Source organism: Mercenaria mercenaria, chromosome 4, assembly GCF_021730395.1.
Source record: "Mercenaria mercenaria strain notata chromosome 4, MADL_Memer_1, whole genome shotgun sequence".
NCBI lineage: Eukaryota > Metazoa > Mollusca > Bivalvia > Venerida > Veneridae > Mercenaria > Mercenaria mercenaria.
In genome coordinates, this window is record NC_069364.1 from 65,293,971 (window position 1) to 65,321,713 (window position 27,743).

The 27,743-nt window shown below is 36.2% G+C and overlaps 1 protein-coding gene across 1 annotated transcript in view; it reads left to right on the plus strand.

The window, feature by feature from the left end:
• LOC123552947 (protein unc-80 homolog) overlaps window positions 1-19,583 on the plus strand; it is a 101,962-nt gene extending 82,379 nt beyond the window's left edge. Inside the window, 10 exon segments of the mRNA XM_053541548.1 lie at window positions 1,935-2,059; window positions 2,269-2,493; window positions 3,260-3,352; window positions 3,568-3,656; window positions 5,201-5,366; window positions 5,863-6,024; window positions 6,912-7,100; window positions 7,393-7,518; window positions 8,632-8,984; window positions 15,504-19,583. Of these exon segments, the coding sequence (XP_053397523.1) occupies window positions 1,935-2,059; window positions 2,269-2,493; window positions 3,260-3,352; window positions 3,568-3,656; window positions 5,201-5,366; window positions 5,863-6,024; window positions 6,912-7,100; window positions 7,393-7,518; window positions 8,632-8,984; window positions 15,504-16,592 (2,617 nt within the window). The 3' untranslated portion in view covers window positions 16,593-19,583.
• The last annotated feature ends 8,160 nt before the right edge of the window (window positions 19,584-27,743 follow it).

Genomic DNA, 27,743 nt, shown 5'->3' on the forward strand with positions numbered 1-27,743 from the left:
ATTAATGAGAAAATGTAGCTATGGCACTTGAAAATGAAAAAAAAAATGGTACCCATGGTATTTCAGTTTACTGTCATGCCTTTTGACTTACTAATACTTTCCTAGTGTGTGTCTTTGACTAATATTGCAACCTTAAATTAATTTGCCATATCCGTGTCTAATAAAGTGGTATATTATCTGTAAAGTTACAGATAATCTATAAATTTAGATATTTTGTTTGAAAAAGAATGCTTTCATTTGAGTTTCTGTATATTTATTTTAATGAGGATATTTGTTTGTTTCAGTGCAAAATTGAAATTAATTTGTTACTAAGTGAATACCAGAATAATAATGCAATGTGTTCAATAGTGTAAATTCAGATGTGATGTTCATTAGTGAAAAATGTATTTTGATCTTGCATAAAAAAAAAAAAAATGCCCTTTTTTATTCCATGCAAACTTTTACATATTTTATAGTTTCTTGCGAATAAAAAATTGATATTTGATATTTTTCATTTTGAAAACAAAAGACATATTTCATATCTAAAATCCCAATGATTCACTGGAAATGTGTCATAAATGCGCATATAAATAGATATGTGAAAAATAATCAAGGTTGTGATATTTTTCTGGCCATACAATATTTTTACCCTTTAATAGCATTGTATGATGGCATAAAGGGGACATAGGACATATTTTATTTATCACGTTATAACTATCACGTTCGCATGTGTTAGCTGTCACGTTCGCACGTGTAAGCCAATAAGTGCACATGTGATAAATAAAATATTTCCTATGCGAACATGATAGCTATCGCGTGCGAACGTGATAAATAAAATATTTCCTATGCGAACTTGATAGCTATCACGTGCGAACGTGTTAGGTACCACATCCGAATGTGGTTCGCACGTGGAAGCTTACACGTGCGAACGTGATAAATAAAATATTTCCTATGTCCCCTCTTTGCCACCGTACTTTGAAGGTTGGACCTAGTTAAACCTTTAGGCTTAATGCATGGCAGTTCCTAATTCATCATCTGCCTATACGCCAATATGTTGCTCCATTTGTGAATGAAGTTTATTTTTAATTAATGAAAATAAATTTATTATTGAAGATGAAAATTGTTTTCCCACCCAACATCTCATGAAAATTAAGTTGATAATAAATTAAGCGAAAATTAATTAATGCTCTCCTTAAACACTAGCTAACCTTTAGCCTGCTAAATGCGGCAAGTGATTTTGCCTTGTAACCAGTGAAGACCAAGATCAGCTTGCACGTCTGTGCAGGCTGATCATGGTCTGCACTGTACAATATTCAGTCAGTAAATTTTCACTGAATACCCCTTTGAATAATAGATGGTATTGCCCAGATTGAATGATGGACCAGTCTATTTTAGAAATTTAGCAGGCTAAAGGTTAATAATTCATCATTACTAAAACATTGACATTTAAAGTTTAGTTGCATTCCACACTAACAGTTGTAATCTTTACTTCAGCCAAGAAAAATGTTTTAATTATTTTATAATTTGACTCTGTTAATTTGATTTGGTTTTTAACAAAGCCTGAAATTTGCATTTCCCTTTCATTTTATAGTTTGCAAAATATAATTGAGCCGTGCCATGAGAAAACCAACATAGTGGGTTTGCGACCAGCATGGATCCAGACCAGCCAGCGCATCTGCCCAGTCTGGTCAGGATCCATGCTGTTCGCTTATAAAGCATGCTGCAATTAGAGAAATCGTTAGCGAACAGCATGGATCTTGACCAGACTGCACGGATGCCAGGCTGGTCTGGATCCATGCTGGTCGCAAACCCACTATGTTGGTTTTCCCATGGCACGGCTCATAATGTCTTTAGCTTTAGTTTGTTCTCAAATTTTTATTAATTTTTTAAGTTCTGTGATAAAATGTTACAGCAGATTTATAGGTTTATAGTGTTTTCACCTTTTCTGTATTTCAGGAACAGTTTTCCTTGGAGCAAATATGTGGGGGAACAGCTGTTTTTCCAACAAGTGAAAGATGTATTAACATGCTTGTTAACTTTATACTCCCTCTCTGTGTGAGAGTCGGCTGTGGGAGAAGGGGTTAGTGTTCAGTTTAATATATCAACAATAAAAGCTATAGTTTATACTCCTGTTTTGGCAGATGTTGGTTTTACACTTCCTTTGTATGTTTCATCTTAGCTTTTTTGAGATGAATCTTCTCTTGAATTAATTATAAAATGGAAATGGCTATGAGTAAATATGCCAAAAGTACTGTTTTTTGATAAATGATGAAAAAAAACTTCTTTCAGATACTCCAAAATTACGACAAGTGGACATAAACTTTGCTCTACAAGTTGTTCTAAATGTGTTAAGTCCTCCCACAAAAGCATCGGGCAGTCAGAATAGCACAAAGTCAGCGATGCACCATCTGTCTATCTCGGAACATGGTCGCTGTGGCAGTATGAGTCACAATAGTCATAAACATTATGTCAAATACCAGGGCAATGAACTTCTCATTCATACAGCTTACCTAGGTAAGTGAAACTTCAGAATAAAAAAAAAATGGATCTTTTTTATTATACTGTGAAATCGTTTATTTTGTCGGCATGGAATTTCATGGTTTGAGCAAAAACCAGCTTTTTCATTGGGATAAAAATTTGTGGATTTCAAGTTTTGAAGATATAAAAAAAATGAAGTATTTGTTTTGGGGGTTTTACTTCACGGATCAACTAATCCATGAAATCTAGGAAAGTTAGTCCCCAACAGATATAATGATTTCTCAGTAAACTTAACTCCCACTTTGATATCTGTAAGTGTTTAGGTGATATGCAGCCTGAATGGAGGTTGACCTTGGGTGCCCCTCCCAGCATGGCATTGTTTAAGGCACTGATAGCTTTTGGGGTTGAAATATTGACCTGCCTGTTTGATGGATTGTTTCGACTCCAGCAACAAAAATGGTTCATTGAATCAAACATGCAGCTTTGATGTGCTAGTGATTCATAATACTTGACAATAACCCCTTGGCTATTGAGGCCCCATCTAGATTATAAATTGGCATGAACATATTAAAGGTTAATGAGACATTTTGGTAGAGTAAGGCAGTAGGGAGTGTATATATTTGATGAAGTTGACTATTTTAAGCTTCCACTAGGTGTATAGCAATGTTTGAAATATTTCAGCCATTTAAATATACCTGTTATGATAGTAGACTATTAAAAACGATCATTGGTATATTACATGTATACATGAAGTCTTAATAATCTTACGTATGTCATATGATATTTAATGTATTCCTTTCAGGTCTGGAAATACTGATGGCATGTTTTGATAAACCATTATCTCCTGAATGGCACAGAGTAGCAAAGTGTATCATACAGAATTCACAACTGAGAGGTAGGTGGAAGTATTGACCTCCAGCTCGAGAGTAGCTTTAATATACATCTTAGTACACTGAAATTGATCAAGTAAAAGTCACATACTTAAACCATGACAAGATAAAAAAGGTTTATATATCAAAATAATTTTTTTCAAGAACTGTTACCTTACCATGATAAGAAACTGTTCATATAATGCACTTTATAGTACTAACTGACTGTTGATTATTTTAGTATGTCTACCACTATGGAAGTTCCTCGACTTTGTTGTGACTCACAGACCATCAGTCTTCTTGATGTTACAGCCCTTCATACAATTCAAGGTATGTTTTACATATATATACTTCAATCACTGTTTGGTTTCAGTGGCTTGGGCTTTACTTCATTTGCCCTCAAGTCTGTTTAAGCTGCAAGAGAGTCTGATTCTTTCATGTGAATATCTTACATTGCTGGCTGGAGGATTGTTGGCAGTTTTACAGAGATATGGCAGAAATAGGAAGTGTACCAGAGATCTATCTCTAGCTGTAAAGCCTTATACTCAGAGCTGTCAATGCAACTGAACAGGAGAAAAATTTATTGCAATTATTTAAGCAGTACGATGTCATATAGTGTTATAATATTGTGGATTATGGAGATATTCAGAGTCGCTGATTTCACAAGGGGCAGTTCATACTAGTTACAATAAATGGTTTGAAGACTAGTCCAGTATCGGTCTGATGTCAATAAATATCTCTTGTTTTATATGTTTTGTGATGTTTGGAATGAAGGTTAGGCTTTCCTCAGCACAGAACATGATTTATTTTGATGATCTATGTTTAATTTTCCTTATGTCCGATACATATGATCTTTTTATCATGTTAAGGTTTTCAAAACTCAACTTTAGTTGTGCAGAAATGGTCTTGTGATATTGAAAGTCCAAATTACAGTACCTTTAGATTGTAAAGTAAAATATTTAAATAGGGTCACTTTGAAGTATCAGTACACCAGTGTAACTTATCTGAAGTGCACCAAGAGTGTAAGTTAAGGGCACAATGAGGCAATTTGCAAGACGAAAATCCACTCACTCTGTCTGTTCTTGTTGAATTTCAGAGAAAAGCAGAGAGTCTCACATTTGAGTAGTCATCACACATTTAAATAGAATAGCATAGCAACTGAATCAGATATGTATTGAACAAACAAAAAACAAAACATCTTATCCAGTTCTATACTAAAAGTCTTGCAAAATATATAAAAATAATTTTTATTGATCATCTGAACATGTGTTTCTTCAGGAATGTTTTGGTCACTGATATTCTTGTTTTCATCAGTACCATCATCTAAAACTTTTGAGTTCTCAGTCTGAAACTGGTATATAAAACTATGACAAGAAAAGCATGATCATCTGCTTAAGAAAGACGACAAAACTCATTCATAAACAAAAGGATATTTCATATAGAAAATCAAATTCACCTATGTGCTCATGTAAAGGTTAAGGTTTTTTATAAGGTCATATATTATTTAAGAAATAATAAGTTCCCAAACGTGGTTTATCATAGAATAACCCGAGTTTTGAGTTCTTATGCGTAAGAATATATCACAAAGGCCGTAGGCCTGAGAGTGATATATTGTTTCGCATAAGAACGAAAAACTCGGGTTATTCTACGATAAATCACACTTGGGAACTTATTATTTCGATTCTAACAAGGCATACTAGTATCAACAGTGTTAGAAAAAATGGTAACTAATTTTTACGACCGTGCTACGCACCTGGATCGGATGACGTCATTGCACGCGAGTGATTTATTGCAGAATAACCCGAGATAGCTTTTGCTCTACATGTATGTAGGTTATTTGCTGGTTGTGTTAGAATAAATATTCTATGATATAGATGATGCGAGTGAACTGTGATACAGCCCAGGAATACTACATACAGCAGACAATCAAAGATAAACTACAAGGCTACAGCTTTACTCATCCAAAATGTACTGGCTCTGTGCTAGTGGAGCTAGCCCTTGAGTTAAAGAGCATTAAAGAGGAGTTTGTATCAACTGGAGGTTAGTGTTACTGTGTTTTGCTATACATCCAAAATGTACTGACGCTATACTTGTAGAGCTAGCCCTCAAATTGAAGAGCAGTAGTTTAAAATTGTACTGGCTGTAATTGTAGAGCCATTTCTTGATTAAAGATTATCAAACAGGAGTAACAACAGGTGTCACAGTATCTTACTGTATATCCAAAAATTATGTACTGACATTTTGCTTGTAGAGTTACCCTCAAATTAGAGCTATGGTCCTCAGTTTGTAGCATTTTACAATTTCTGCATGGTAAATGGTGGGAGACATCTGTTACTTGTGAAGAACAGTCTCTAGTTTCTTTTATGTCTTACGTAAAATAAAAGATTGAATTCTTGGTCCCAGTTTATAGGTTGACATCATGTCACTGTCACTGTGTGAGATTCAAAATTAACACAATTTGCCATTAGACTTGTCAGTGATATTAGAAGCCAAAGCCAAAGGTAAAAAAACAACCTATATTGAAATTTCATTGTAGGGGAATACCGATCTAGGTCAGCCACCATGGTAACAGATAGGTCAGACTTTTCTCAGACCCAGACAGGTCACAGGGCTAGAGTTGAAGTGTCGGAAATCACCACTGAAATTATAGGACCTCCTAAACCTACACTGGCTACAATAGGGAAAAGGGCAAGCAAAGGTAATTTAAACACCGAGGAAGATAGTTAATAACAGTAGTAAATTTCACTGAAAAGTCATGCTACAGCCAAACTTCATTTGCTCGAACTCGGAAAATATGAACAACACCCTTCACTTGAACTTGTCATAAGGTCCCGGCAAAATCCCTATATAACGTATATTGTTCGTTTGGTAGTAGTGCCGATAACTCAAACAAAGTTTGATTGTCCTGTCGAGTTCAAGTGAACAAAGTTCAACTGAACTTAAGATAAATTTTTGACTGAAAATCAGTGTCCTTCCCTATTTAATGATAGTAGCAACACTTTACTGTTTGATTCACATGTTCTGTTACCATGTTTTTCCTTAAAATTTCTTTTAAAGTACAAGACAATACCATTCAAAAAGTCACCAGAACTCAAGGGGTGGTAATAGGTTTTTTCTTAATTGTCAATTGTTTAATATTTTTGTATGTTTTAACAGTTTTGAATTAATCATCAAAAACAGTTTTGTTTGTAAATGTAGACATCTTTGATAGCAGTATTAGTACAAATTGAATTTTGACTTTATGAATAAATTTTTTATAAAATTTGTGAATACATGTAGATTGTTATAAAACAAAGAATATCAGTTAGCACTAAAAGTTTAGAATCACGGAGGAGGCATATGTTCTGCATGATGTTTGACAGAAAGATAAAGTAATTCAGTAGTGGGTTGATACTGGTAACAAATCTAGGGATTCTGTTATGGACATGTGGCTGATATAACTATCTTATATGTTGTTGAACAGTAGCATTAAACACACAAATCAAACAATAATATTACATTAAGTCTTGTTTATGCAGGCTTGAAGTTGATAACGTTCACTTATAGTTTTTACCAATTATGATGCCTATGTAATTTTATCTGCAGCCACAATCTTGTCTCAAGGTAGTTCCAATACAAGTGCACCATTTAAGGCTACAGCAATAACCTCCAGTTTTGATAGTGGCAGTCCAACCGGTAGGAGATTGTCCAGTGGACAAAGGATATCTGCTAAAGATGGTACAAGGATTCTAGAGAAGTTTAAGAAAGCAACTCAAGATGATCTGTCTCCGACAGGTAAATAATCCACTGTTTTCTTGCATTTAAAAATATGTTTTCTGTTGTTGGTTAAAAAGTTCAATCCATTCCAGGTGGTGTGGACTTCAGTCAATTAATCTTGTTTAAAAGAAAACTTAAGAACTTTTAGGTAAAATAAGTGTTAGGTTATTTTTTTTTAGCTCACTTTCGTTTTGGCAGATACAATTAGACTGGAGTGATTGACATGGTCTATTGTGTACTATTTAAATATTTAAAAAAGAAATGATATATGAACTGTACGGAGATTAATGTTGCCGTGTATATATTACAGACCAGATAGTTCCAGAGTTACCGTGCAAGCTTGGACGTCAACCAACTATTGTATTTAGGCCTCCTATGTCAAACCAGAACAGCATTGATGATCAGCACCATGCTGAAATACAGTACGAAAATGAAGGTAATTTTCTACTTTGTTCTTCTTTTTAAATGCCCCCTTGTGTAAGGCCCATGAGGCAAATATTGTTTGCATTGTCCATTGTTCTTTTTGGTCCATCAGACCATTGCACTTTGTTGTTTACTCAGCTCCTACAGTTTCAGTTCAGTTGAAATTTAGGATGTACCAGTCTCATTGCCTTGTAGTATATTTATGTATGCCCCTGTTTTTGATCTTTATTAAATTATTAAATCAAGCATTGTCGTGGGTCATATTTCTGCAATGTTGACATCACTCTTGTTCATGATTTTTTTCCGAGATTTTCCTTACTTGAAAAAAGCATACTGATCTTCAGATTGTTTGCTTAAAAAATGTAGTTGAGTATTACAGATTGCAGATTTATCATGTTTGGCTTGTTAATTTGTAACAGAATATAAGTTTGTTTATCCATTTCATAATTCAATTTCATATATTCTGTCCAATTAGACAAAATAATTAAGAAATACAACATATACTCATCAAACACATTTTAGTGTATCGAGCCAAGTTCCCCTTTGAGATGTTGCATCGTATTTCTAATGAGAAACTGACTCAGTTTTAGATCCATTCAAAATAGACCTGAAATACTTTTTGTAGATACATGTATTTTAGCATATTTTATTAATGATTAAAAGGTTTTAGATGTATCTGAAATACAGCTGAAACTTTGTATCTTGAATTCCAAAGGATACAGCATTTACTTCTTGATAACAGAAATTTCATTTAAAATGATATTCTGTGCACGTGTTTTCGGGACGGGACTTGAAAATGTCTTAAAGATAGCCAAAGTTTGAGATAAGCGAGTTCAGGACATGGAGTCTCAACTGTATGTTATTGATGATATTGTAGGAATTATACTTAAGTTGATATTATATTTAACATGGAGTTTATTGATTATTTACTCAGTTACTCCTGAACTAATGATATTCTGTGCACGTGTTTGTGGGACGGGACTTGAAAATGTCTTAAAGATAGCCAAATTTTGAGATAAGCGAGTCCAAGACATGGAGTCTCAACTGTATGTTATTGATGATATTGTAGGAATTATACTTAAGTTGATATTGTATTTAACATGGAGTTTACTGATTATTTACTCAGTTACTCCTGAACTTCCTGAAGGCCAGGACTTAAACCCAAGGGAACATCGACTCCAAAGACAGGACGCCAAGAGTAGAAAAACATTTAAGATGAAAAGAACAAAAACCAAACCAACAAGTGTAAGACGGTTTATAACACGCCAAGGTATGAATGATACCAGCGACACTGAGAGTAACAGCACGGAAGGTTCTCCGACCAGGAGCAACACTCTTAGAGCTAAAGGTATGAAAGAGAAAGAAAATCTCCGTCTGCATCGGACAGGAACTGGTACCCAAACACCCAGATCGGGCTCTCCGTCCCACATGGCTAAATCTTCTGAAACAGTTTATGAGTCAAAAGAAGATACAAAAAAGGTATTTTTGACATTGCCAAAGTTTGACTTTGAACTGCACATTTGATGGTTGTAGAAATATTGTTGCTGGTTTTTGTTTTGTGAGTAGAACATAGAAAATAAACTGTGCGTCATTGAAATATATGCTGAATTTTTCTCTACTGAATCCTTAGTGATTCTCATAAAATATCAATTAATACGAAATTGTAGAAAATACTGACTTATGTAAAATACTTTCTTACATGCACTTTAAGAAAAAACAACAACAGAATTTGGCTTATTGCTCCAAACGGAACAGTTTATTACAGGGGTTGTATATTGTTAAGTTTTGGTGGATGCGGTTATACATTGTTGGATGATGGTGCATATTGTGATTGTGTTTTAAAAAGGAATGTGTTATGTTGTATAATATTTTATGTCTCCCTAGAACTAAATTATTGGTGGTCAGTTGACAGGGCTTTTCATCAGGAAATTGGGAAGAGGCCTTGGCCTCTCGAATTGGGAAATTCATATGCGATGATTGCTCCTTTTTGGAAAAGAGCATTTTATTGAAACAAGGCCATTTTTCCTTCTGCAATTTTTTCTTTCTTTTTTTTTTTTACATTTTAGGAAGTTCCTCTGCCACAGGAAAAAATGACCTTATTTTCAATTTGGAAGTGGCCTTATTTCGGCCTTTGTTGTATAAGGATGAAAAGCCCTGCTTGGATTTAGACAAGTCTTAAATTTTTCACTTATAGGACTGAAAAATTACTTTGGCCATTTGACAAAACCCGTATAAGTGACAAAAATCAAAATTGAGATGACAATATATTCATGAAGAAAGTTCTATAACCTGTCAAATCTGAAGAAATTATCTCCGCTATTTAAGAACGTCGTGAAAGCAGTACGACATTGTCATGCATGGCATGTATTTTCATGTTATTTTGATAATTTATGTGACAAATTATGTGTATCACAAACTAAACGTCAATGTTTTAACAGTTTAAAATAATTTTACTGGAAAGTTAACTTTGTATTTTTGGTTTCATCAGGGGCCTTTTACTCTATACAACTCTGTATTCTCATGGTGCATGGATGCTTTGGAATTTCAGTTACCATGACAAGACAAATAACATTAATTTGTTAAATATGGTAGAATTTGGTATTGACCATAGGTACTTCTTGATGTTGCCCCACCAGGGTAGAATTTTTAACAACAAATTTATTGGTCACTAGATCTTTGAAATTAAAGACTTGTCTTACATTTGTGATTTAGTCATTTGAAAGATCCTGTTCAATGTATTACAAAAATTTAAATGATGCTGAAAGAAAAGTGTTAAAAAACTATTAGTGGCTGTGATATGGAACTTTTCTTGAAATCAAAGTAGTTAGTCAGAGTCATAATTATTTTCAGAAATGCTTTATCACCATTGACCGTATTTAATGCAGCCATTTAAGTATTTTTTCTATATTTTTATGACAGTAGTGCTGTAAGGAAGGTAAAAGAAAGCTGGGAGAATTCATTGGTCATAGTAAAGTAGTATTTTTCAGTTTCTTTCAGTATTTAATTTTCGAGGGATTTGAACATAAAAGGGGCTTGGGCATGTTATAGGTCAGAGCTTTTCAGTATTCCTAAAAGTTGGGCATTTTACCTGTAACTAGGCTAGTAACAGAAAGCATAAGTTGTAAGATAAAAGTGGTTGCTGCTTTCAAGCTCATTTTATACACTGTGATAATGGTTAAATATTTATTTCATTATGAAATGTATGTGATCAAAATAATTGCTTTTTGTTTAGAAATACTGCCATCATGGTAAAAATTGTTGCTTTTACTAACTTTGACATAGATTTTGATGTTTTTATATTTTATTGTGTGTGTTCTATTTCAATAATTAGCATTGTTGCATGGTGTTTTTTACTAATAACAGTGCTTACAAGTTCTAGACAATGCCATTATACCTCTGTGTACAAAGTTGGGACTACATTAAAGCCATTTAAGTTTATCTGCTGCTCAGTTGATCCAAAGATATTTCTCCAGATTAATGGATTTTGAAATAAATACACATAAATGGTAACCAGCCACTAGGACATAGGCAAAGGTCACACTTTGAAGGTCAAGTAGTTTTATTTCTTGTCTACTCTGTATTGTCTAAACAGATGGAAGGATTTTGAAATTCATAAAACTATCATCACTTCTCAACTTCATCAAGACAACATGCATATTGCATGGTTTGGGCAACTAGGTCCAAGGTTACAACACTTGTAGACAGAATGTCCAATAGCTGTATTTTGGATCTACACAATATATTCTAAACACCTGAAAAGATTTTCCTAAATCTTTTTTCACGGTGTACGTCATCAAGTTGATGGACAGAGTACATGACCTAGGTCTAGGTCCAAGGTCAAGGTCTCACTTGGAGGCTGAAGGTCAAATAGCTTTATTTCATAATTACATGTGTGGTTGTTGTACATTGTAAATATAGGTTATAAAATAAGTGCCAGACTGTAATATTACGTATATACATTGGACAGAAAACACAAGCTTAGGAATGGTTTTGTAAAGATTTTATCTACAGGCAGATAGATAAATAAATTGATATGAAATTAAAGAAAATTTACTTCCTCATCACTTTTTAGCTCACCTGAGCCAAAGGCTCATGGTGAGCTTTTGTGACCGCTCAATGTCCGTCGTCCGTCGTCAGTCATCCGTCCGTCAACATTTCCTAAAAATATCTTCTTCTTGAAAACCACTGGGCAGAATTACACCAAACTTCACAGGAATGATCCTTGGGTAGCCCCCTTTCAAAATTTTTCAAAGCATTGAATTCCATGCAGAACTCTGGTTGCCATGTCAACCGAAAGGAATAACTTTAAAAATCTTCTTGTCCAAAACCACAGGACCTAGGACTTTGATATCTGGTGTGTAGCATCATCTAGTTGTCCTCTACCAAAACTTTTCAAATTATCCCCCTAGGGTCAAATATGGCCCCGCCCCGGGGTCACAAGGTTTATATAGACTTATATAGGGAAAACTTTGAAAATCTTCTTGTACAAAACCACATGACCTAAGGCTTTGATAATTGGTATGAAGCATCATCTAGTGGTCCTCTACCAAGATTGTTCAAATTATCCCCCTAGGGTCAAATATGGCCCCGCCCCGAGGGTCACAAGTTTTACATAGACTTACCAGGAAAAAAAGTTTAAAAATCTTCTTGTCTGAAACCACAACACTTAGACCTTTGATATTTGGTTTGTAGCATTGTCTTATGGTCCTCAACCAAAATGGTTCAAATTGTTCCCCTTGGGTGAAAAGAGGCCCTGCCCTGGGGTCCCAAGTTTTATATAGACTTATATAGGAAAAGGCTTTAAAAATCTTGTCAGAAACCATATGACCTAGGCTTTTGATATTTGGTATGATGCATTGCCTAGTAGTCCTCTACCAAAACTGTTCACATTATGCCCCTGGGGTTAAAAGAGGCCCCGCCCTGGGGTCACATGGTTATTATGTGAGTTATATAGGAAAAATACTCAAAAAATCATCTGATCCTATTTCCAAGACTATTTAATTATAATTACCTGATGACCCCAAGTAATATGATGTCACTTGACTGTGACCTTAACCTACTGACCTGCTTTCTTGTTTTTTAAGATACAGCCTGGAAATTTTGATGACATACACAGTTTTGCACAGAAATCGTAAAACTGAATTTCATTGACCATGAACGTGACCTACTGACTTTCTTAATATTTTATCATCAGTTTGACATTTGAAACATGTAGCTCATATTACTCAGGTGAGCGATCCAGGGTCATCATGACCCTCTTGTTTAGATTGTAAGATATGAATTTTCAGCAAAAACAGATAACCTGGCAGTGGATTCAGTGGTGGTTTTTGATTATGCCCCCTTTCGAAGAAGGAGGGGTATATTGTTTTGCAGATGTCGGTCGGTATGTCGGTCGGTTGGAATGTAGACCAATCTGTTTCCGGATGATAACTCAAGAACCCTTGGGCCTAGGATCATGAAAATTGATAGAGAGGTTGGTCATCACAAGCAGATGACCCCTATCGATTTTGAGGTCTGTATGTCAAAGGTCAAGGTCACAGTGACCCTGATTAGTAAAATGGTTTCCGGATGATAACTCAAGAACCCTTGGGCCTAGGATCATGAAAGTTGATAGGAAGGTTGGTCATCACCAGCAGATGACCCCTATTGATTTTGAGGTCAGTATATAAACGGTCAAGGTCACAGTGACCCTGAACAGTTGAACGGTTTCCGGATGATAACTCAAGAATGCTTAGGCCTAGGGTCATGAAAGTTGATAGGAAGGTTGGTCATGCCAGCTGATGACCCCTATTGATTTTGAGGTCAGTATGTCAAAGGTCAAGGTCACAGTGACCAGGAACAGTAAAATGGTTTCCGAGCAATAACTCAAGAACGCTTGGGCCTAGTATCAGGAAAATTGATAATGAGGTTGGTCATGACCAGCAGATGACCTCTATTGATTTTGAGGTCATTAGGTCAAAGGTCACATTGGCCAGGAACAGTTTAAAATGGTTTCTGATCTTCTTTTCCAAAACCACAGGGCCTAGGGCTTTGATATTTGGTATGTAGCAAAATCTAGTGGTATTCTACCAAGATTGTTCAGATTATTTCCCTGGGGTCAAATATGGCCCCACCCTGGGGGTCACATGGTTTATGTAGACTTATAAAGGAAAAAACTTTGAAAAGCCTCTTGTCCAAAACCACAGGTCAAAGGGCTTTGATATTTGGTATATGACATCATCTAGTGGTCCTCTACTAAGATTGTCCAATATTATTCCCCTAGGATCAAATATGGCCCCGCCCTGGGGGTCACACGGTTTACATAGACTTATATAGGGAAAAGCTTTGAAAATCTTCTTGTCCAAACCACAAAGCCTAGGGCTTTGATATTTGTAATGTAGCATCATCTAGTGGTTCTCTACCAAGTTTGTTCAAATTATCCCTCTAGGCTCAAATGTGGCCTCACCCCAGGGTCACATGGTTAATATAGGTTTATATAGGAAAAAACTTAGAATCTTCATGTCCGTAACCTGTATCATTCAATTTGGACCACATGTATTGTTTTGAGTGGCAAGCTGAACCTTGACATGGGTTGACCTTGATTTTGACCTAGTGACCTACTTTCACATTTCTCAAGCTACAGCCTTCAAATTTGGACCACATGCATAGTTTTATGTACCGAAATAAACTTTGACCTTGAAATTGATCTAGTGACCTACTTTCACATTTCTGAAGCCCCAGCTTTCAAATTTGGACCACATGCACAGTGTTTTGTACTGAATGAAATTTGACCTTGATTTTGACCTTGAGCTAGTCTTGAAATTCGAAACGTTCAAAAATGGCTTAGTGGTGGGTGCCAAGATCACTCTGTGATCTCTTGTTAGGTTAAAAGTCAAGGTGAAATTGAACCAGAACTGTAGAACTTTTGTTTACAGTCAGCATACAATTTCTGTTTCTTGTGCAATTACTGAATGCATCAAGGGGGGCATTTGTGTTCAACGAGCCCTTGTTTTGTTGGGTTTAGAGTTGCGCCAACATAATTTATATCATATAGCAACTTTTCCAGCTTTTTATGGTAGAAGAAGACCACCAGATGCACCTCTAAGCATTGTATAAGGCATGGGCAGCCTCCAGGGTATAAAGCTGTATGGCTTCCAGACATGAAGAATGCTACACGCTAAGCGAGGTTTTGAATCCACATTGGTGAGGAGCAAGTGAGTCGAAGTTGGCGACCTTAATCACTCAGCCATGGAAGTCCATACAATAACAATTATAAAAAAATATACAGTAGGAGCAGCCATGTATGGAGAAACCAGCCACTTCTAATTGAAACCCTATAGCAGTGTACACTGTAATATAAACAAGATACATAAAGTTAATTATACAGTCAATGTAGACAATAAGACAAAGAAATACAGTATTTGAGACTTAGTGGTAATTAGTTTTCCTAGCATTGCTTAGATATGGTATGTACATTGTAGTCACTTGTTTTCTGGTTGTGTTACCTATTGGTGCTTGTGGTATGTGCTTTTAATTTATTGTTATGTGTTGTCGTATATTAATAATTATGTATAGTACTTTTTAATGGATGTAAAAAGTATATCATGGCTGTGTAGTGTTCCTAGATTTTTTATTGTTGGATGTAACTGTATTACAGTGCTTGTGTTTGATGGTGATTGTGTTATGAACCAACATATATCTCAATGATATGTTTTACTTTTAAGCACCATATAATATATATACATGAGATCTATGTCCATTTCATTATGTTACACAATTCATTATTTTTATGAAAAAAGTTCAACACATAGATTTTATTTGTTCTTTGTATGTAGGAAATATTGAAGCAAAACTACATGCAGGCTAATAAGCATTAGGAGGTTTCGTGTTTGTTATGTATGATTCTGTGAACTCACTTGATATCAGACTTCTTCTATACGTTTTCTATTTATGGTCCTGTTTTTCATGAGTGTATAAGCTTTATGTTACATATTGTTTATGTGCTTCTTTTCTCTGTAGCCAAGCCGACCACGCTATATACAGCGGTCTAAATCACATGATGACCCACATGCTGATATTCATGCCCCATCAGGTACTGCCAGGGGGCGTATAGCCAGACAAGGTGCTCGAATAGTCAAAGATCGATCCCCGTCTTCAAGTCCGGTACGTCAGCTAAGAGGAGACCATGGTCCGCTGTCACCTCCACCAAGAGGACGGTCATTTGACAGTCCAGTTGAAGGTCTGGATGGCACTGGTTACGGATCTATCTTTGGAGCAGAAAGTCCTCCACAAAGTGCACAGTCAGTGCACGAGGAACCATCTCACTTCAGATACAGTATCAGAAAAAGAAAACCCGCACACATACCATCCCAGATTGATCAGTCATCAGTGGGTTCTATTGGAAGTCCTGTTCAAAGCCCTTTTAGTTACATTAGCCCAACCAACCCACTTAGTCCACCAGCATACGATAAGCCAAAACCTCTTGTAACATCTCCTGACAAGAAGGACCATAGTCCTCAAAGTTTAGTCCAATCACGCATACACATGTTTACAATGCCAGAGGAAACAAAATCAGTCGGTAAGAAAACTCCAAAACCGAAGCCTGAAGAAACAATCCCATCTTTAGCTCCGCCTCCTGTTCCTTCAAGACATCATCGTTTTGTTAAATCTTACACAATTGATACAGACACCGTAAGCCCCACAAGTCCAACTAGTCCAACATACTCAAAACCATTCACCTCTCGAGAGCGACTGAGGCCATTTAGTCCGACGGACAAGCAAAGAGCCATATCAAAACTATTACACGATCTTCCTGTTAGTGAGCAATCAGCCTTTCACGCACCAGCACCAAAATTCACATCGTCCAATGTTAAAAATACCAATCCTTTCCTTAGTTCTCCTGATACCCCACCCATAGAAACAAAAATGCCTGCAAAGACTAACAGACAGTCGGATATAAACAAACAAACTTATTTGTCGTCCCGTTGTTCTTCGAATGAATCTTTAACAGAGTTCAGTTCATTATTAAAGGATGATGAGAAGTCCGACTCTAGATCATCAGTGTGTATTTACTTTGACGGGAAAGACATTCCTGACACACTAGTTTAATCAATATAAACATACAGTAATTTGTTGTCAGAGGCTTTTGTTGCACTTGTCTGTTTGCATAAGTGTACATTTTTTAGTTATTTTTCATAGAAAACATTTGTTATTTATGATCTGTGTTTAACATAAAAAATTAAAGTGAAACTGTTGTCTTTAAATTGTTTTGATGTTTGATCTTTTCGAAGTTTATGAGATTACATTTTTAAATTGTTTTTGCTGTAAAACTTTGGTTAGGCTGAAGGCAGGGTAACAAAGCAACAGAAACTGATTTTAAAAAAATGCAACAAAAGTGATAAATGTTAGAAGTTTCCTAAGAAGCATCATTGCTAAACATTCATATTGTTGGGGTTTCTTTGTTTGTAGAATGCGGGTGAGGTTGCAGTGATTGCAGTTAATTATACATGTATATAGTATTGTGGGGGACATCTGTGAATAATATTTCCATGGTAATGCACTTTGGACTATTCTAATGTCCCCTGAGAAGAAGAGTGGGTATTATGTTTTTCTGGATGTTGGTTTGTCAGTCTATCAGTCAGTACACCATTTAGTTTCCAATCAATAACTTAAGAATGCGAGGTCTCACAATGCTCAGACTTGGTAGGATGATTGAATTTGGTCAGTAGGTTAACCATATTGGACTTGATGACTTTGAGACTGAAAACTGTTTCTGCTCAATACTAAAGAATGCATTGGCCTACACTTGACAAACTTATAGGATGATTGATTGCAGTCAGTAGATGATGAAATTTTTTACTGGTCAGTATTTCAAAGGTCAAGGTCACAGTGACCTAGACAGAAAATGGTTTCTGCTCAATAACTAAAGAATGCTTTGGCTGACAGTTTTGTTAAGATTGTTGCCTGTAGATGATCCCTGATGTTTATTATATCATTTTGTCAAAACTCAAGGTCACAGCATACAGAATTACTTAGCCACCTGCATCAGACAGGTCATCATCTGGGGCATATATGTTTTCCAAGCAACTCCTGTTATTATTTATTGTGTTTATTTTTTAGCTGACATCAAACTATGTTAGTAATGAATTAGGTGTTTAGAGGGCAGACTATGCTGGAACATAGTAAATAAATGTTGTATTGATTTGACATTGTATTTTTAATTGTAATATGTTTAGTTATTCAGTGAATTTACTTTGTTTGTGTGAATATTATGACTTGTCTGTGATGTTGGGTTCATATTACATAGAAAGCAGCGTTTAATCTACTTCTTACCCAAATTTATGACTTTGTTCAAAGAGGAGGTTTAATGTTGCTGGGTCGATCTGCCATTTGGTTTTCAATTAAGAACTGGAGACTATCTGTGCCTACAGACCTCTAACATCATAGAATGATTCTGTGTAGTTAGTTAAAATCAAGTGCACAGTAACCTTGACAATGAAAACAGTTTCAGATAAATGGTAGGAGAACGTTTGATGGTACAACCATTAAACTTAATTGGATAATTGCATATGATCAGTAGACGGACTACATAGTTTTAGTGGTCAGTAGGGCAGAATTTAACATTCGATTGAATTCAAGAATAAAAATGGTTTCTGATAAATTACTGGAGAAGCTTTGACTAACGGTCAACAAACTTTTACATGAAGATTACATCTATTGTTCCAGGATCAGTCAAGGTTACGATGTCCTCAATATTGAAAATTATTCCGGCTGATAACCTGGGAGCTTTTTTTTCTGACTGCATGTAGTCAACGGTCAGTAGGTCTAAGGTCAGAGTTACAGTGACCTTAAGGCTCAGTTGTTTCTGATCAATAACTGGAGAACTTAAATACAAAAATATACATCATACGATGATATTGCTAGTAATCCATTTATGAGCCCGCCTTCCCATTTTCCCCATCTCGGTGCTATAAATAACAAAGTTTTAAGTTAAGGTTATTATTCCAACTGTATCATTTCCTTTCGACCAGAAATGTCAATGACAGTATTATCAAAACACTGTCACACTGACGTCATGTCGACCTACTATTTAGCGCTGCACATGCGCCAAGAAATATTGCTGCCCAATTTCATCCATTTTTTACATAGATAAATATAAGCATGAAAATCAATATACAGCAGAACCATGTTTTGCGATATTTAAACACTCCTGGTCAATTTTATGTACATAGAATAATTTAGTTGGGGAAATTATTACACAAGCATGTAACATCTCCATTGTGTTTAAAGTTATTAAAACATGGTTTTGCTGTTTATTATTTCTTAATTAAAACATCGGATTCTTGCACTGTGCAGTCTGTCGAAATGAGAAATCTGTACCGTCCCTCTCTGAATATTTATACTTTCTTGTATATGACCATATCGTCTGTTTTAAAAAGTCCAAAACAGTGAATATTTACAAAGAACCGATACTTAAGAACCGTGACCTTGTCAAAACATTTTCTGTCTTCCTGTTTACATTATACAATCAAAAATACGTGTCTATTCAGTTTACTTGTTGAAATGCTGTGACATTTGTGATATGTATCTATATGTTTGTTTAATATATAGCGATATTTTGTTTGTTAAGACTGCTATAATTATTTTATGTATACGTTACTTTTTCTTTGAAGATTTACTTGTTGAAATAAGTTCAAGACATGACAGTAACTAAACTGTGAAATGAGCTATGCCATGAGAAAGCCAACATAGTAGCTTTGCGACCGGCATGGATCCAGACCAGCCTGCACATCCATGCAGTCTGGTCAGGATCCATGCTGTTAACTTTCAAAACCTATTGCAATTAGAGAAACTGTTAGCGAACAGCATGGATCCTGACCAGACTGCGCGGATGCTCAGGCTGGTCTGGATCAATGCAGGTCGTAAACGCACTATGCTGGTTTTCTCATGGCATGTCTCAAATACTTCTTTGGGTACGAGAAAATGTATGTGTTCAATTTCATCTTCGTTTACTTATAGAATTGTGATAATTTTATCTGTTTACAAGTATTTGTAGCTTACAAGTATTTTTATTTGTGAATAAAATAGATAAAAAAAGTATTTGTACATTCTGCTTTATTAGGTGTCCTGTTCAGGAAGTGTAACGTGTTTAAGAGGTCTTCATGCAGTGTGAGTAGGAAGTTTACTTAAATGTATTTAAATGCTCAAAGTGTCGTTGACAACTATATTTCGCTGTAGACAATTAGTAGTGTAAGACAACTTCTGGAACGACTTAGAGTTCTTTCTTTACAGCAGGTACAAAACAGTGTATCAACTTTTGACACATATAGTGGCTGACATTGGGTACATGTCATATAGGCAATCAGACACACAGTGAAACCGCCTCGATAGCCTAGTAGTAAAGTAGGGTGAGTGTAGGTGGTATGGACTGGTAGATTCTTTTGGTTGCTGTCCAGCATTAAAGACTCATAATGCCTTTATTTGAAATTTGGCTGCCACATTTTCCGCCATGAATACAAAATCGATTAATATGTTTTTCAATCCTATTTTGGATAACTGTTTTTAGCTTTTGTGATCTTTTGTGATCGCCCGTTGTCGGTCGTCCGTCTTCTTGTGAACACGATAGAGACCACATTTTGCAATCAACTTTAGTCAAACTTGCACACAACTTGTATTGGCATAATATCTCGGTTCCTTTAGAAAACTGGCCAGACCCCATCATGGGTTCCAGAGTTATGGCCCCTTAAAAGGCCAAAATTTGCTAATTTGACTTTTGCAGCCATTATAGAGACTTCATTTATGGTTTGATTTGATACAAACGTGCAAAATATCTTCAACAACAATATATCTTGGATTCTGTGATGAATCTGTCAGATCCAATTGTACGTTCCAGAGTTACGGCCCCTGATTGACCCCTGAAAGAGCCAAAATTTGTTAATTTTTACCGTGTGAAGACGATAGAAGTGTCATTTTACATTTGATTTTAACCACACTTACACACAACTTAATAAGATCTCAGTTTCTTTTGAAAGCCGGCTAGATTCCATCATGGGTTCTAGAGTTACTGCCCCTGAATCAAAGAAAAAGCTTGTTAACAACCTAGAGGCCACATTTATGACCCTATCTTCATGAAACTTGGTCAGAATGTTTATCTTGGTGATTTCTAGGCTAAGGTCAAATTGGGTCATATGGGGTCAAAATCTAGATCACGTACCCGTTCAAATCAAAGGAAAAGCTTGTTAACACTCTTGATGCCACATTTATGACCCTATCTTCATGAAACTTGGTCAGAATGTTTATCTTGATGATTCCTAGGCCACAAGTTTGAAACTGGGTCTATTAGGGTCAAAAACTAGGTCAGCCAGTAAAATCAAAGGAAAAGCTTGTTAACACTTTTGTTCATTTGATGTGCATGAAGCTTGGTCAGAATGTTTGTCTGCATGAAATATCGCATGATTTTTTATCCGGGTCATGTGGGGTCAAAAACTAGGTCACTAGGTCAAATAAAAAAATAAGCTTGTTTACACCCTAGGGGGTACATTTTTATACGCCCGTTTGAAAAACGGGACGTATTATGGGAACGCCCCTGGCGGGCGGGCGGGCAGCGTCCACAGACTTTGTCCGGAGCATATTTTCTACATGCATGGAGAGATTTTGATGAAACTTGGCACAGTTGTTCACCATCATGAGGCGGAGTGTCCTGTGCAAAAACCAGGTCATTAGGTCTAAGGTCAAGGTCACAGTTAGAGGTCAAAGGTCAAATTCAAGAATTACTTTGTCCGGAGCATATCTTCTTCATGCATGGAGGGATTTTGATGAAAGTTGGCACAATTGTTCATCATCATGAGACGGAGTGTCATGTGCAAGAACCAGGTCCCTAGGTCTAAGGTCAAGGTCACACTTAGAGGTCAAAGGATACAAGAATGAAAACTTTGTCCGGAGTATTTCTTCTTCATGCATAGAGGGATTTTGATATAACTTGGCACAAATGTTCACCACCACGAGGCGGAGTGTCCTGCGCAAGAACCAGGTCCCTAGGTCTAAGGTCAATGTCACACTTAGAGGTCAAAGGATACAAGAATGAAAACCTTGTCCGGAGCATTTCTTCTTCATGCATAGAGGGATTTTGATATAACTTGGCACAAATGTTCAACACCATAAGACGGAGTGTCATGTGCAAGAACCAGGTCCCTAGGTCTAAGGTCAAGGTCACAGAGGCCAAAGGTCAGATACAAGAATGACTTTGTCCGAAGCATTTCTTCTTCATGCATGGAGGGATTTTGATGTAATTTGACACAATGATACACTATCATGAGACGAAGTGTCATGCGCAGTTCCCTTCTTTAGAATTAACTTCTCTTTGTTGTTACTATAAATAGCTTATATTGTAACTTTTTCATTACTAGTCGTAGGGAAAAATCGAGACCACTTTTCTGTAGTACAACATGCATGCTACATCCAATTTTGAGGCGTATTTTGACCAATCTCTACCTGGTAAAGATTTTTGTGTGGACTTACAAATTTTTTTGGGTTTTTTTTTTTTTTTTTTAAGATTAACTTCCCTTAGTTGTTACTATAAATAACTTATATTGTAACATTTTTATAATTGACCGTAGGGAAAAACCAAGACCACTTTTCTGTGGTACAACATAGATGTTATTTTCCAATTTTAGGTGTATATTAAGGTATCTCTACCTGGTAAGGAGTTTTTATGGTGGACTTAGAAAAACAAAAGACTTACAATGATTACTAAACAACCACAAAATTAAAATTCCATTTGCAAATATAGGTGCTAGAGTAAAGAAATTTGCTATGACGGGCGTATATTTTGACATTCTGGCATTCTTGTTTATTCTGTCTTCATAAAACTTGTTCAGAATGTTTGTTATTATAATGTCTTGGATGTCATATGTGGTCAAAAACTAGGTCACAAGGTCATATCAAAGGAAAAGCTTATATACACTCTAGAGGCCACTTTTTAGCTCACCTGTCACATAGTGACAAGGTGAGCTTTTGTGATCACCCTTCGTCCGTCGTGTGTCCGTGCGTCCGTCCGTCTGTCAACAATTTCTTGTCTGCACGATAGTGGTTTCATTTATGATTTTATTTTAACCAAACTTGCACACAACTTGTATCACCATAAGATCTCGGTTCCTTTCTTGAACTGGCCAGATCCCATTATGGGTTCCAGAGTTATGGCCCCTGAAAGGGCCAAAATCAGCTATTTTGACCTTGTCTGCACAATAGTAGCTTTATTTATGATTTGATTTTTACCAAACTGGCACACAACTTGTATCACCATAAGATCTTGGTTCCTTTCTTGAACTGGCCAGATTCCTTTGTGGGTTCCAGAGTTATCGCCCCTGAAAGGGCCAGAATTAGCTATTTTGACCTTGTCTGTACAATAGCAGCTTCATTTATGATTTTATTTTAACCAAACTTGCACACAACTTGTATCACTATAACATCTTGGATCCTTTCTTGAACTGGCTAGATTCCTTTATGGGTTCCAGAGTTATGGCCCCTGAAAGGGCCAGAATTAGCTATTTTGACCTTGTCTGCACAATAGCAGCTTCATTTATGATTTGAATTTAATCAAACTTGCACAAAACTTGTGTTGCCATAAGATCTCAGTTCCTTTGTTGAATCGGCCAGATCCCTTATTGGGTTCCAGAGTTATGGCCCCTGAAAGGGCCAAAATTAGCTATTTTGACCTTGTCTGCACAATAGCAACTTCATTTATGATTTGATTTTAACCAAACTTGCACACAACTTGTATCACCACAAGATCTTGGTTCTTTTCTTCAACTGGCCAGATTCCATCATGGGTTCCAGAGTTACGGCCCCTTAAAGGTCCAAAATTGGCTATTTTGGCTTTTGCAGCCATATAGAGACTTCATTTATGGTTTTATTTGATACAAACTTCCAAAATATCTTCAACAACAATAAATCTTGGATTTCATGACAAATCAGATCCAATCGTAGGTTCCAGTGTTATTTTATATCTGATTACCTCCCTTGATTGTAGTCAAAATGGATTAATATCAGTAAGTACTTATAGGACTTATTTGAAATTTCATTATTGTCATTAGTTGGACTGAGCCAATCAGGGTAGATAACTATGGACTGATTTTATGTCAGATTACCTCCCTTTATTTCAAATTAAAATGGGAATATATCCGTAACTAATGAAGATACTGATCTGAAATTTCATTTATGTCAACAGATTTATTTGGCAGATCCTTCTTTTGTTCACTTACAATAATTTTCTTTTTAATTTCTTCCCTTTTACGTTACTATAAATAGCTTATTTTTAGTAACGTTTTTTATTATTGGCCATAGGGAAAAACTGAGACCACTTTTCTGTGGTACAACATGGATGGTACCTCCAATATTTAGGTGTATTTTGACATATCTATACCTTGTAAAAAAATTTTTTTTTCTTTTTGGTTAAATTTCTTTCCTTTGTTGTTCCTGTCCTTTGGACTTAGATATTTTTTCTGAGGACCTTCTTGTCCTCAAGTGCAATGATAACAGGTGAGCGATATAGGGCCATCATGGCCCTCTTGTTTGCTCCAATCTTCCCGAAACTTTGTCAGAATGTTTGTTTTCATGAAATGTTGTACAAGTTCGAATCTGGGTCATATTGATTAAAAAACTAGGTCACTAGGTCAAGTCAAAGAAAATGCTTCTTTACACTTAAGAGGCCACATTTTTAGCTCACCTGTCACATAGTGACAAGGTGAGCTTTTGTGATCACCCTTCGTCCATCCGTGCGTACGTCCGTCTGTCAACAATTTCTTGTCTGCACGATAGTGGTTTCATTTATGATTTTATTTTAACCAAACTTGCACACAATTTGTATCACCATAAGATCTCGGTTCCTTTCTTGAACTAGCCAGATCCAGTTATGGGTTCCAGAGTAATGGCCCCTGAAAGGGCCAAAATTAGGTATTTTGAGCTTGTCTGCACAATAGCAGCTTTATTTATGATTTGATTTTTACCAAACTTGCACACAACTTGTATCACTATAAGATCTTGGTTCCTTTCTGGAAGTGGCCAGATTCCTTTGTGGGTTCCAGAGTTATGGTCCCTGAAAGGCCCAAAATTAGCTATTTTGACCTTGTCTGCACAATAGCAGCTTCATTTATGATTTGATTTTAACCAAACTTGCACAAAACTTGTGTCACCATAAGATCTTGGTTCCTTTCTTGAACCGGCCAGATCCCTTAATGGGTTCCAGAGTTATGGCCCCTGATACGGCCGGAATTAGCTATTTTGACCTTGTCTGCACAATAGCAGCTTTATTTATGATTTGATTTTTACCAAACTTGCACACAACTTGTATCACGATAAGATCTTGGTTCCTTTGTGGAACTGGCAAGATTCCATTATGGGTTCCAGAGTTATGGCTCCTGAAGGGGTCAAAATGAGCTATATTGACCTTGTCTGCACAATAGCAGCTTTGTTTATGATTTGATTTTAACCAAACTTGCACAAAACTTGTGTCACCAAAAGATCTTGATTCCTTTTTTGAACCGGCCGTGGTCCCTGAAAGGGCCAAAATTGGCTATTTTGACCTTGTCTACACAATAGCAGCTTAATTTATGATTTGATTTTAACAAAACTTGCACACAACTTGTATCACCTAAGATCTTGATTCTTTTTCACTCATTGAAAGGATGTGCAGAGCGCATGTTTTGGATGGCTAAATTCAATGTCAAGGTCACACGTAGGGGTCAAAGGTCATATGACTTTTTTTATGTGAATATTGCTCTGTATTTGCATTGCATTGCAGTGCTCTTGTTTTTTGTTTGGCAGATCCTTCTTTTGTTCGCTTACAATATTTTTAGCTCACCTGTCACAAAGTGACAAGGTGAGCTTTTGTGATCGCGCGGTGTCCGTCGTCCGTGCGTGCGTGCGTCCGTAAACTTTTGCTTGTGACCACTCTAGAGGTCACATTTTTCATGGGATCTTTATGAAAGTTGATCAGAATGTTCATCTTGATGATATCTAGGTCAGGTTCGAAACTGGGTCACGTGCGGTCAAAAACTAGGTCAGTAGGTCTAAAAATAGAAAAACCTTGTGACCTCTCTAGAGGCCATATATTTCACAAGATCTTCATGAAAATTGGTCAGAGTGTTCATCTTGATGATATCTAGATCACGTTTGAAACTGGGTCACGTGCCATCAAAAACTAGGTCAGTAGATCAAAAAATAGAAAAACCTTGTGACCTCTCTAGAGGCCATGTATTTCACAAAATCTTCATGGAAATTGGTCAGAATGTTCACCTTGATGATATCTAGGTCAAGTTCGAAACTGGAACACGTGCTGTCAAAAACTAGGTCAGTAGGTCAAATAATAGAAAAACTTTGTGACCTCTCTAGAGGCCATATTTTTCATGGGATCTGTATGAAAGCTGGTCTGAATGTTTATCTTGATGATATCTAGGTCAAGTTTGAAACTGGGTCACGTGCGGTCAAAAACTAGGTCAGTAGGTCTAAAAATAGAAAAACCTTGTGACCTCTCTAGAGGCCATATATTTCATGAGATCTTCATGAAAATTGGTCAGAATGTTCACCTTGATGATATCTAGGTCATGTTCGAAAGTGGGTCACGTGCCGTAAAAAACTAGGTCAGTAGGTCAAATAATAGAAAAACCTTGTGACCTCTCTAGAGGCCATATTTTTCATGGGATCTGTATGAAAGTTGGTCTGAATGTTCATCTTGATGATATCTAGGTCAAGTTCATAAGTGGGTCACATGCCTTCAAAAACTAGATCAGTAGGTCAAATAATAAATAAAACCTTGTGACCTCTCTAAAGGCCATATTTTTCATGGGATCTGTATGAAAATTGGTCTGAATGTTCATCTTGATGATATCTAGATGAAGTTTGAAACTGGGTCAACTGCGGTCAAAAACTAGGTCAGTAGATCTAAAAATAGAAAAACCTTGTGACCTCTCTAGAGGCCAGACTTGTGAATGGATCTCCATAAAAATTGGTCAGAATGTTCAACTTGATGATATCTAGGTCAAGTTCAAAACTGGGTCACTTGCCTTAAAAAACTAGGTCAGTAGGTCAAATAATAAAAAAACCTTGTGACCTCTCTAGAGGCCATACTTTTCATGGGATCTGTATGAAAGTTGGTCTGAACGTTCATCTTGATGATATCTAGATGAAGTTTGAAACTGGGTCAACTGCGGTCAAAAACTAGGTCAGTAGGTCTAAAATTATTAAAATCTTTTGACCTCTCTAGAGGCCATATTTTTCAATGGATCTTCATGAAAATTGATCTGAATGTTCACCTTGATGATATCTAGGTCAGTTTCGAAACTGGGTCACGTTCGGTCAAAAACTAGGCCAGTAGGTATAAAAATAGAAAAACCTTGTGACCTCTCTAGAGGCCATATTTTTCATGAGATCTTCATGAAAATTAGTGAGAATGTTCACCTTGATGATATCTAGGTAAAGTTCAAAACAGGGTAACGTACCTTCGAAAACTAGGTCAATAGGTCAAATAATAGAAAAACCTTGTGACCTCTCTAGAGACCATATTTTTCAATGGATCTTCATGAAAATTGGTCAGAATTTTTATCTTGATAATATCTAGGTCAAGTTCAAAACTGGATCACATGAGCTCAAAAACTAGGTCACTATGTCAAATAATAGAAAAAACGACGTCATACTCAAAACTGGGTCATGTGGGAAGAGGTGAGCGATTCAGGACCATCATGGTCCTCTTGTTTTATTACTTCCCTTTTATGTTACTATAAATAGCTTATTTAGTAACTTTTTTATTATTGGCCATAGGGAAAAACTGAGACCACTTTTCTGTGGTACAACATGGATGGTACCTCCAATTTTTATGTGATTTTTGACATATCTGTACCTTGTAAGATTTTTTTCTTTTTGTTTTTGGTTAAAGCAATGATACTCAGGTGAGCGATATAGGGCCATCATGGCCCTCTTGTTTGGTCCAATATTAAAGAAAATTGGTCAGAATATTTGTCTCCATGAAATCACTAGGTAAAACATGTTATGGTGTGTTACTCAGGTGAGCGAACTAGGGCCATCTTGGCCCTCTTGTTTTTAATAAAATGTTCAGTTTTAAGGTTTAAATGTTAATTTTATGCATTTTGACGGGTGAAAAACACAATTGGACTTGCAACCCATCCAACAAACTGTAGCTCGGTCATTGTATTTGCAAGCAGTCGCAGTAATGTACAGTAACATTGAATCCTTAAATAGTTATACCTT